The 12,085-nt window shown below is 51.1% G+C and overlaps 1 protein-coding gene across 1 annotated transcript in view; it reads right to left on the reverse strand.

Annotated features, from left to right (window-relative positions):
- LOC132320046 (hydrocephalus-inducing protein homolog) overlaps positions 1-12,085 on the reverse strand; it is a 144,577-nt gene that overhangs the window by 53,206 nt on the left and 79,286 nt on the right. The window contains exons 20-22 of the mRNA XM_059832149.1: positions 10,373-10,516; positions 8,504-8,647; positions 7,337-7,650 (exon numbers count right to left, since the gene is read on the reverse strand). Of these exons, the coding sequence (XP_059688132.1) occupies positions 7,337-7,650; positions 8,504-8,647; positions 10,373-10,516 (602 nt within the window). The remainder of the gene's footprint in view (positions 1-7,336; positions 7,651-8,503; positions 8,648-10,372; positions 10,517-12,085) is intronic.

Here is a 12,085-nt window from a genome sequence, read left to right on the forward strand (position 1 = left end):
TCTTTCCTGAGAGAGTGGTGAGGCACTGGAACAGGCTGCCCAGGGAGGTGGTGGAGTCACCATCGCTGGAGGTGTTCAAGGAACATGTGGACATGGCACTGTGGGACATGGTTTAGTGGGCATGGTGGGGTTGGGTTGGTGGTTGGACTTGATGATCTTACACTCTTTTCCAACCTTAATGATTCTGTGATTTATTCCCAGCTGGGAATTTGGTGCCTCTAATGACATGCTCCCAAATAAATATTTGTCCTTAGCTTTGTAGCTTATTATTTTCATTTCTGGATGAGCGGCTCTGCTCTTCACAAGCCCCAAGAGGTCTCACCTGACTTATCCTTCCTGCAACCACATGCAAGAACAAGGCTTGACCCAGGCAAGCTTCCCCAAACAGGGACCGATGAGCAGCGGTGCCGTCACCCCTCCCCAACCCTCCCTCCGCCTGCTGCTGGGACCCCATGGGGGACCCCAAAGACAACCTCAGCACTGTCTGCGTGGAAGGACAAACCAGGACTGGAGGGGACAAAGGCATTCGCTTGCCCCTGCAGAGCATCACCCATCTCCAGGCCCACCTGCATAACCTTCGCTCCTCTCAGCTGAGGCACCTTAATACATTTCACACTAGGCAACCAAACCAATCCACACCTCCAGCAGCCACTAAGTTGGGCATCTACGTAAGGATGAAATAAATTCAGCTCAGCTGCGACAACAGTGTCTCTGGGCAACACTACTTCCCCTGGCTGATAAAGGAGATGCCTGCAGCATAGGGGTACAAATATCCAGGGCCAGGAGCACTCGGAAGCCCTCCACCTATGCACCGGTCCATGAACCAGTTCAGCACATGAGCCTGGCCATCATCACGGCGGCTGTCCCAAAACTGCTAGCTGCGATCCATCCTAGCCAGGAAATGAAACTGCGGCTCTTAGAGTGCTTGTGATAAATACTGCGGGTTAATAACAACTCCTGAGGAGAGAGAAACCCCTGAGATGGAAAATCCATAATCGTTTATTAAATTACCTTTAGTTTTATAGAATGGTTTGAGGCAACTTCACGGAACCACGGTGCCTAGACAACAACAATATTTTTCACTCTAAAGGAGAAGCCCTCTGGGACCCAGTGCTGGGAGATGATGTGATTAGCGAGTCCTGCTGTTCAGAAGCACAGAGAACCACAAGGGACTTTTTCCAGTGGGGAAAAGTCAAAATGCATAACAAGAAGCGTAATGTGAAAAGGGAGGGAGCGAGGAACCCAAGGTGTCAACAGAAAGCTGCCTTATTTCTGATCTCTGAGACAAGAAATCGTCTTGGCACTGAAGGAAAGAGAGCTGTCTCAGAAAAGGAGAAGGAGGGGGAAGATAAGAAGCTCAGCATCAGCTCAGGCTTTAGGCAGCTCTTCCTCTTCCTCCCCAGCACCTTCTGGCCAAGGTTGTGAACGCAGGGAGGAAGGCAAGGAGCAGAGAGCAGCTCCTCCACTTGCAGAGAGGACCCATCCCAAACCAGAGAGGCCAAAGGGCTGTGGAATTGCCTCCACCAGTACCGTGGAGCTGAAGCAAGGAGCCTCCCGACATAAGCAGGTCAGCCTGGAGCTGGAGGGGCCGAAAGCAAGGTGTTAACCCCTCTGGGTCTCTCTCATCCAACCTGGCCACCCCTCAGACGAGACAAAATGCATCCAGGAATTAACAGGGGGCATTTAATGGCAGCACGGGTGGATTGACACCGGGGAGAGAGGAGTCCTTCCTGCTAGGGCCAGGACAAGCTTGTGCCACCCATCGTCCCCAGCCTCTGAGACATTAGAAAAAAATAAATCTCACCCTGTCTCTTGGTTTCTGAGCCTGCTAGGGACACAGCTTCACACCTCTTCCCACACCCACCTCCCAAAATAGAGGAGCTAGAAATCACACTGCTTCTGCAAACCCCATGTGAAGATTCACGTGGGACGATGTGACCCTGCCGACCCAGGCTGTGCGAGAACCATCGACATCAGGAGCGTCACCCCGAACCTGCAGCGCTGCAAGGGGAGCACCCGAGCTCCCCGCAGCCCCTGTCAGCACCAAGGACATGGGCCAGAAGCCACCACCCCTTCGCATTAAACAGTGCTGAGGCTGCTTCCCTAGTGCATGGCACCCACATGTACCCTCATCCTTGCCTGGCCTTCCAAGGACCACCCGCTGGTGCACCCATCAGGCACAGCCATGGCAGGGGGTACAAACAAGCCTCTCAACAAAGCACGAGCTCTTTTCAGGTTATCACAGGGCAAGGCACCGCAGACCGCATGCCCGTGAGGCATCTACACAGGCTTACAGACCCCTACGATGCACTTTCATTTCTCCCTGGGGCCATCAGATGCATATTAAAAAGGCACTTTGGACCAAGCCACAGACAGCTCAAGGGTGTTTGCAACTGAAAGCAAAATAACGGAACACCGGAGCAAACCGAAACCCTTCCCAGTGCACCATGTGGAAACACTGGGCTTGAGCTGGGCCACCTGGCCAGCAGCTGAGGAAGGTGGTGGGGATGGTTTGCCCTCATCAATAGCAAATACTAAACTGCATTTCGTTCAAATGGCCCCGACAACTATTTCTTTGCTAGGATAAATTCCTCTGCTGAGCTAAGGCTTGGGTATTTCCTGAACCACCCATTGAAATTCAGACCAGGCAGTGGAGAGAGAGAGAAGAGAAGCAACATCACTGCAGTGAGATCCGACACCTCCAATTTCTGACTCGCACACGCTGGAAACGATTAAGCTGGATTCGGCGTTCATCTGAATGCAGCGAGCGGTCCTGGGGATGTCCCCCTGTGACCGAGTATTAATTAACTCAAAGTTAATAAGCAGTTTTAAGAGCCACTTACTTGAGTCCAAAAAAATGTCAGTTTTGAGACATGAGGGAGAATTTTGATTTCTTCTTTGGAAATAGAAATTGTGTAGGAATGGATGCAGGGATGTTACTACTGAAGAGAAGTATCACATTCCTGGGGCAGCAACCAAAACGCTCCAGCACCTTCCAAGCAGGAGCCACAGGATTTGATTTTGGGGTGCGCCGAGAGTCCTCGGCTCCTGCTGAAGCCCACTGACCTCAACTGTACCATCACTTTTGATGAGAAGAGTCAGAGGAGGAGCTGAGGCCCCTCAAGCTCTTCTGACATGGTTTGTACCTCCCTCAGAGTATTCCCACGGGACATGCCTGGTCTGGTTTTGCAGGGTGCAGGCGCTAAAGCTCCTCAGCCACCTTGGTCCAGCCTAAGCTGAGTCAGGGCCAGCCACCAGCACTGCAGGCACAGTGGGTCTTGCTGGAGATCACCCTTCGGCAGCAGTACTTGCCTCTTGGCAAGTTATAGCCCTGGAAGAAGTCTCCACTGACTTCACCGGAGTTATTCTGACTTGCTCTCATTTTACAGATGGCAAAACACTACCCATTAAGTCCTCTCCTTCCTCATGCTTTGCACATCAGCCAGGTGATTTAGAAGCATCAGGTGAGGCGGTAGGAAGCTCCGGCTTCTCGACCAGACAGAAAAACGCTTCTTAAGCAGACTCCGGCCAAAGGTCCCTCTGAACAAATCAGTAGCTCTAACGATAAAGACGATTTGTCATCTTTGTTCAAAATTAAACGAGCCCCAACAGCTGTAATTTGGAGATGCTATTTAAAGTAATCAGCACCAATTACAATCTTACCAGCTACTTCAAAAATTGGCTCTGCAAACAGACAACTGTGTTGACCCCCGTAACTGATAGCAAAGGAGGAGAGATGTGCTCCAGCTCTCTTTGTGGCAGGGATCTGGACATTCACCATTTTGAGATGTCTTCATAGGGTCAAGCCTGAGAGCTTGGCAAACCAAGAAGGGTACGGCTGCAATGGTTAAAATTATTAGGAAGCGGGGGGGAGCCAAAGAACTCGTTGAGAATAACCAGTTGAGAGCAGCAGGCTGGTTCGGGGAGCGTTAGGCAAGCAGAAGGCTCCCAGCCATGGGAAGAGAGAGATTCCTGATCTAGCCTCTCCTTAGGGGAAACGCTGTAGGAGACCAAAGCTGGATCTCAACAAGTTTGTGAAAGGGATGAACAGGAGAGAGCCTGAGGTCACAGGGAGCAGGCTGGGTGGGCTTGGCAGGCCAGCTTCACCCTACAAGAAGTCAAAAAGAAGCTCAAGTCTGAGCTGAGGCATCCTGGGGGTTGAGGACCAGTGTGTCCCTGGGCTCTTCTGCCCACCAGCTAGCACCCCTGTCCCTCCAGGGTGCCAAGAGCAGAGCGTGGAAAAGGAGGGAGATGAAAAGATGGAGCACATCCTGAAGTCCCCACCTAGGGGGAAACGTCCCTGCTCGTCTCGACTGCTTCTGCAGAACCCCAGAAGGTGTCTCCACCGGCCCGCACTGATGCGGGCTGCCCGGCACGTCCCGGACGGGCAGCAATGCCACAGCCCAGCGCGCCCTCCCAATGGGACTCCACAGCAGGTCACCGCAGTGAAAAGCGGGAGAAGGTAAAGCAGCAACGATAACAAAGGCAGAATGAAAAACAAACCAAGAAAAGCTCCAGTTTAATAGACTTCCTAGGGTCGCATCCCAAAATCAATCAGATGCACACTGAAGCTCCACCCCGCTGAGTACGCTGGCACCGCCATCCATCCCCTGTCCAGAAGGAACAGGGCTTGTCACAGCAGCAGAAATCACAGATTTAAGGCTGAGCGTGGCTTTCACCCTGATTTATAGGGTTGGTGTAAAAGGCTAGTTAACATGGCTGCTGAGTTATTAATTAAAGGTCACTCACAGAGTACAACAGAATTACCCCCTGCTTTACCCAGAGCAAGGCAGATGTACTGCCGGGAAACGTGCTCACAGTCCAACGGCCCCACTGAGCTCCTGGGGACGGGGCGAGGGACGACCGGACAGGGTTGGCCTGGTCCAGGCGACACCGGGGACAGCTGAGGACAAGTGTGGGGTGACGGAAGCAAGCGGGCGAGGGAGAGGGGACAGTTCCCACCGAAGACGAAGCAAGCAAAGCAAGCTCACAGTTGGAAAGGTTTCCTGCAGAGGAGAAAGATGACTCTTCCGAGGGCAGAGCGGCTGAAAAGGCGGCATTAACTGAGTCAGGCGCTCTCGAAAACGCATGGCATGCCAGCTGGCCCAGAAGGACCCTTGGGGTGCCCGACCCCCCAGGGACCCCTGCCTCCCTCCCCTACACAAAGCAGACGGTGGGGAATAAATCAATCCTTCTCGCACCAGCCCACACCACTAACTCTGCGGTGGGCATCTCACTGGGCTGCCCTGCTCTTCACGGAGCCCCATGAAATCTCCCTGTGAGCTGAAGTCCTCCCCAGGCTGCTCCTTGGAACCCTCCGAAGAGAGGGTTCCCCTCTCTTCGCCCCTGCCTGCCTCCCTCTCCGAGTCAGGAAATGTAGATCTACGGCGATACCTCCTCAACTTCCTGAGACCTGATGTTTGATTCCCTCAATGGCAGACTGAGTTAGTTTGATCTGACAATTTAGAATACCAACAGTGCTTAATGTGGACCAGAAATAATATCTGACATGTTGCCCTTCTGCAGGGCTCTTAATGAGCAATTTGAGGTGTTAATAGCTTGGAGACCGTCTTCATTTCCAGCTCTGCCACAGAGGATCACATGGTGTCTGCTGAGGGACCCGGAGAGAGTACATTACCGCTTAATTAATATGCAGAGCAGAGAAGGGAGCTGTCCTAACGTCCACAGCGCTAACGAGCCAGCAAAGGGGCTATACCAAACCCTGTGGAGCAGAGGCTGCTATCCTGCCAGATGCTCAGGACCCTCAACTGCTACCGACTCAGCAGAGTCGGGTGACTCCGCACCCACTGGAAGAATGAGCACCTGCAGGCTCAGGTCCAGCAAAGCCAATGTAGGTGGAGACGGCGTAATTAAAAGCTGAGAACTGATTCAGCATTCGCATTTTCAAAAACCTAAATTGGTTCTAAAAAAAAAAATAAGAGTAAAGATAAACAGGCAACCGGCCAACAAGTGGCCCCAGAGGAAATTAATTCCACACAGGCTTCGCTGTAATGTGTTTGTTTCTCTTATTATAAAATATATGCATTGTTCCATCATCAAAATTAGATTTTCCCTTTAGCTTGTCATTAAACCCTAATCTCATTTACCAGGAGATGACAGGGGCCTCCAAGCAGAGCTTACAGCCCTGCTCCTCTTCCCCTGCACGCCTCCCTCCACCTGCTTTGCAGACTTTCCTCTGCATTTTAGGGTCTGTTCTTGAAGGCGCTGTGCATCAAGAAGGGCCACACTAAAGACTTCTTGTTACTTGGCAAGAGCCAGCTGTGGACGGGCTACCCCAATGCCCAGATCTTCTCCCCCAAGCCCTCCTCATAGCCATAGCTAATTTCCATTTCCCAATAGGTCGTCTCCTCTGAGCCAGATCCCAATGCCCTGAACAAAACTGTTTATTGATGATCTCTGGTATTTGTAATAGCAGCACTTCAATGCACAATGGGTGATTTTGCTTGGTTTCCTAGGGCATTATGGAAAAACCATTTGTGACTGTAATTAAAACTGCCCAGACAAGACTTTTATACTATGCAGAGAGGCCACAGCAGGAGGAACTGCTAGAAATCTGTTTATAGATGTGCTCCGGCATGACTACAAGATTGGCTTGGAAACCACAGACCAGGGCGGGGTGGCCCTGCTCCCAGGGGATGTTCAGACAAGTCCTCCCCCCAACATCTACAGCTGTACCCAAAGCTGCAGCAGGACCTGCAGCAGGACCTGCCATTTCGCTGTAAAACACTAAAGAGCTGTTTGGCAAATATGACGTGCAGTTGAGCAGATGAAAACTCACTTCACCAAGGTGGTGTTTGCCTCAGGCCACAAAGGTCTGAGAAAGCAGCTTTCCACACCAGCTTTCCTTCCCAGGGGAACCAGTACGGGGGCTACGGCATAGCAGCAGCAAGACTGGGGCAGCAGCACAGCGTTCTGGTGGCAGTGCCTGTGTAGGTTCTTTGTATGACATGACGACAAGTAGGGTTGGCAGGGAAGGAAGAGAGCTCCCGTTATAGATCTGCTTCTCCAAGCACCTAAGCATGGCCCTGTAGCTCCAGACACCAAGCAGGATTCTAGGCTACGGGCTATGCGAAAAGTGTTGGTCATGTCTTACGGTCCCAGCTTGGCTGGAGAACGCTGCCTCTTTCCCAGCATCAAACTGGTGGAGATCACCTATTCCCTATGCATCGACCCTGACCACACCTGGTAGGTGTTCTTTCCACAAGGGAAAGTTGAAGGCAATTTGTCGGATCCCAGGCAAACAACTTGGTCTTTGCAAAGTACAAACGGGACACCAGGAAGAAGAGCTTCAAGGAAAGGGCATTGGTGCACGTACCTCATCTGCTTCGCGTGGCTGTCCACCAGGAATGACCAGTGGTACTGGACAAGCAGCGGGCTGCAGTTAGTCATCTCGACATACTGGACAGCTTCAGTGTCGTTCAAGATGCAGCCGAAGTCCAGGGCCGTGGTCTGGATGTGGAGATTCGGGAAGTAGACCTCTCCCCGAATGGTGATCTGTTCCTCATGAGGGTGCTCGAGAAAGTGTATTTTCAGAGCCTTCTCTGCTACCCAGGTGTTCAAATGCTCTTCAAAAGCAGGGTTAAATCTGATGGAGAGGTGAAGCTCCTCCCCGACCTCCAGCTTCATGGGCTGCAAGGAGATGAAGAGTATTAAGCACCAGTGTGATGAAGTCCCAAGGTCTGATGGCATGAAACATGTAAATATTCAACATGTGACCCCAACGTGGCCTTCTCAGTTCATCCTTCCTTTTCTTTACAGCGTGCACGTGCCCGCAAGCACCACACCACTCTTGTCTGAAACTATCTCAGGCTCATGCCTCTGGGCTCTGCATCAGTACAAGAGGGAAGTAAATATTGTTCTCCTGAATTCTGGACCCACAGAAGCTATATGCTAAATACATAACCAAACCAGCACTCTGGCAAGCCAGGACCTTTTGCCCTGACTCTACAGGAACTCCTTTATCCTCACAGCACAAGCGCAACGGCATTGCAGCCTCACCCTTGCAGGTGCTAGTCACTGGCACGGCACAGAAATGGTGGCCGTGCCTACCACAACACGTTTAGCAGAGTCCATACCCAACACCTTCCACCAACAACGGGGGCAGGTGCCGGGGAGCGGCTGGAGGAGCATCCTCAGCCTTCTGGAAAGCAGGGCTGCTCTTGAAGGGAGCAAGCTGCTTCTTGAGGTTATCTGGATGGCTGCTGGAGAGCTAGGATGGATTCCAGGAGACACCTTTACTACATGGCATGCCCAGACCTAGTTGCACGCTCCCTTCTCATGGCTTAGAGCCAGGACGTATTTCCCCAATTCAGATGATATTTTGGTTCCTTCAGCAACTTCTTTCGAATCTAATTTAGTTTGGGCCAGTCTACTGCTGATTCTAAAGAATAAACCTCTCTACCAGAGGACCTCCCAACAGAAACGCACCACCACACTCCTCCCTCTTCAAACCCCACCAGCACGAAGGTCCACGGCTGCTCACCTGAACATCTGCGGGGAGGGGCTGCTGGTCGGCATTGCAGATCATGAAGGGTTGCTCTAGGGCCAGGACAACGCTGAGTGGCAGGGAGGAGTTGTTTTTTAAAGAAAGAGGCTTGTGCTGAAGAGCAAGGACATCACCGGGTTGCTACAGAAACAGGAGACAAGGAAAAAAAACAACCTGAAGCGACCACGGACGTCCTTTCCTTTCTGATGCGTTTCAAGTTTTTCAACCCCAGAAGAGCATACACCTCTATTTACTATTTTTATTCACTTCTACCCTTCTAGAAAGGTTTCCCTGAAGTAGATCAGATGCTTTTCGTCTTTAGAAACTAGAGCATCCCCCGGGGGACAGGGAAACAGTCTCATGTACAGATGGGGGGATAGGACCCCGAGAGGAGGCAGCTGCTTGAACAAGATCAAAAGAGAAAGTGAACCCAATTCGTTTGTCTCCAGTTTTGTACCCTCTCTTGGGCGGAATGGCACAAGACTTTTCACGCACATACGGTCATTTCTTATAAGCCTATCGGTTCTGGTAGCCTCATAAAAGCAGTGATGCTAGTCAGAGGAGAAAAGCAAGCAGGATTTAGCATGTAGTGGAGAGCCTGCAGTAGCCTACGGTTAGCTTTGAACATTTCCATGCACATACAGCCAGCGAGAAACCTCGACAGTTCGTTTGCAACGTGTCTCCTGCCACCCCTGCTACAGTGACAAGGTGTCTGTAGCCTCAAAGCTCAAGCTCAGCCTAAGCTATTTCTTCCTGTTTACGCATTGCTCTGGGCTTCCTGCATGGTTTATATAAACTAGGCAGTGTTTAGGAAACTAGTTCTGGGTGTATTGATATCAAACAGCTGCAGCATCGTAACGCTCGATAAATCGGAGCGCGTGGCATCAAGCAGACCACAGGCAGACATCAGGGAGAGCTGAAAAGCTTCTAATTAAATCTGAACTGCCTGCTCACAGGATTCTGTGCTTCTCTGGAAGCCTGGGAACCGGAGGAGAGACCTGAAAACACAGAAACTAAATAATGAAATATCTTCTCTTTTTCAGGCTCCTCGCGGGAGAGGGAAAGATGATGCAGGAGTCAGGATCCAGAGACTAAAGGGCACCTGCTTCACGTTGGTGTTATCACCACTGCGGCTGAAGGACGTCTGTGGGTCCTTTGAAGAAAGTGAGGCTTGGGGAAATGCAAAGAGCTACCATCCATACCAACAGCAGAGAAGGCAAAGAGAGACAAGAGATGACAGTTTTTCCTCATCAGCCTGAGGAGTTGACAGCTAAATCAGTTTTTCTCAGCTCCCCTACAGGATCAGTGTTCAGACTTCACCGTGCCTTGGAGGATCCTTAAAAACCTCCCGTTATACTGAGTACAGAAACTGGTGTCTCTCTACAAGTGGCCACGATCCCCCCTCAGCGGAGCCGCTGTAATCTCAGTTTTACTTTGGTGAAGTTAAGAAACAGTCCCAGCCCTAAAAATGTCCTCACTTATTTTACAAAGCGCCTCAGGAGGGGTGAGGAGCGGGTTTAGCATCGCTCAGCTGCAGCCCCAGCACACGAGGTGGCTGAGCAAAGCCCACGCTGTCCTCGGGGGTCCCACACATCTCACCCTCCGCCCTTGGCTCAGCAGCTCAATTCTGTCTCCCCATCACAAAAGGCAGAATAGAGCTGCTGAGACTGTCCCCCAGCCCAGAGGAGTGAAATAATGATCTCTGTGTTAATGGCAAAAGCTTTGTCCTGCTCAAATCAATAGCCAAAGCCCCGAGGACTTGGAGAAGATATTTAACTTCCCCCTTTGAACACAAGCGCACACACCCCACGGGCTCTCAGTCATCAGCCAAGCTATTCAATGTCAGGATGCAATCCAAAGACTTACCTTCTCCACGCGGAAAGTGACTTCTCTGGAGGATAGCTGCACAACGGGAACAACAAACTCACAGGTGACATCCACTTGCATGATCTGTGCCTTCCCTGCCTTGCTCCCCACCATGGCATGACACAGCAGCCGCTCCTTCACCACCTGCATGCAAGAGGCACACGTCACTCAGCGGGTGCTAGCAGGGCATCCAGAAAACACCCTGCAGTTGCTAGCCACCCGACCATGGACATAAAGGATTTTGATAGCCTGGATAAAAACCATGCCATGGGATCTTGGCCATCAGCAGCTATTACTGCCATAAAGTTACAGTCACTCATCTCCTCAACAGCCCCCTCTCTTCCTATGCTGCATCCTATTTATGCTGCACTCAAATGTCCATAACACTAGACCCCAACATCCGCAAAAGGCACTTGAGTCATGTGCTGTCTACAATTGTAATAATCCCTGCCCCAAATAATGATTTGATGTGCCCCATCGCTAAGCATAATGCTTACAGAAGGCTGTAGGAATGGATTAAAAAATACGCAACTATATTAAGGGAAACAAGTGGTAGAAAGGCAAATGCCAGCAAACCCTCCCTTGGAAGCTTAGTGGAAAGGATCCATGGGAAAAACCCAAACAGCCAGCCTGCCTTCAGGTAAAGAGGGGATCACTCATTCCAAGGATGTACTGTGCCCTCCTAAAGCTGGTTTTAAAAGCAATCTCCCCAGAAAAGAGATGTCTTGCACTTCACACGAAAACCCTCTGCTGAAGCGGGATGCTCTTGCGTTCAAGACTTTTTCCTGATTTCTCATGGTTTCACTTTCCCAAATTCCTCCCGTCATTTCTCACTCTTCCCTCTGGTACAACACCACAACTCAACTCCTCATTGGAGCCTACAGTCTCCAAAATCATCTGTGTTGCACAGACAGTGCAGGCAGTTGGGCTTCTGGCCAACCTGAAGAGTATTAAGTTCTCCAGACCCAAGTAAGGTGGAAAGCCCACTCCCAGGGTCTGGGCTTTGACTGCACGAGCCAGGCAGCCACAGCTGAGCTCACAGATCCCCTTTGGCCTTTCCAGGCAAGACACCCTCACCAGTGCCCTGATCACTTTGTTTCCTTTCCAGTACCTTTTTCCCTCTTCAGCAAAACCTTTGGGCTCAGAACTGCACAGGAACAGTCCCACCACAGTCAACTGAGTCAGTAATCAAGTCTTCCTCAAGCTGCTACTGAGGCAACCCTTTAAAACACCTTTCAAAGCACTGCTATCAGCAGGAGCTTAATGGGGATTTATTCCATAGTTGCTTAAACATCTGGAGCCAGGGAATGCACACCAGAGTTAGCTGGCAGTTTCTCTGCAGAGCTGGATTTCCCCTGGAAAGAAGGGTCCAGGGAGAACACCCAGTGACCCTGCTGAAATCCCCCCTCTCAGCTGCCATCCAAGGGTGCTGCAAGACCTGGCTGCCCTTGGGACACCGCGGCTGGCTGAGAGACTGGGGTGAGCTGTTATGGAAATATTGACAAAAGTCAAGCTGCCAAGTATAATGATCCCTGGGAACAGGCTCCCCCGTGGAGAATGATCATTAGAGCTGACACACCCTGTTCGTTTTTCTCCTCCAGGACTCAGTGCTAGACAAGCCCTCGGCTTATGTTTGTCTACAGAGGAAAAATGATGCTGCTCCCAGACACTCCCTCCCCTCACAGGTCGTTTGTTTTACTCTTACTCACTGCT

Source organism: Gavia stellata, chromosome 33, assembly GCF_030936135.1.
Source record: "Gavia stellata isolate bGavSte3 chromosome 33, bGavSte3.hap2, whole genome shotgun sequence".
Classification (NCBI taxonomy): Eukaryota; Metazoa; Chordata; class Aves; order Gaviiformes; family Gaviidae; genus Gavia; species Gavia stellata.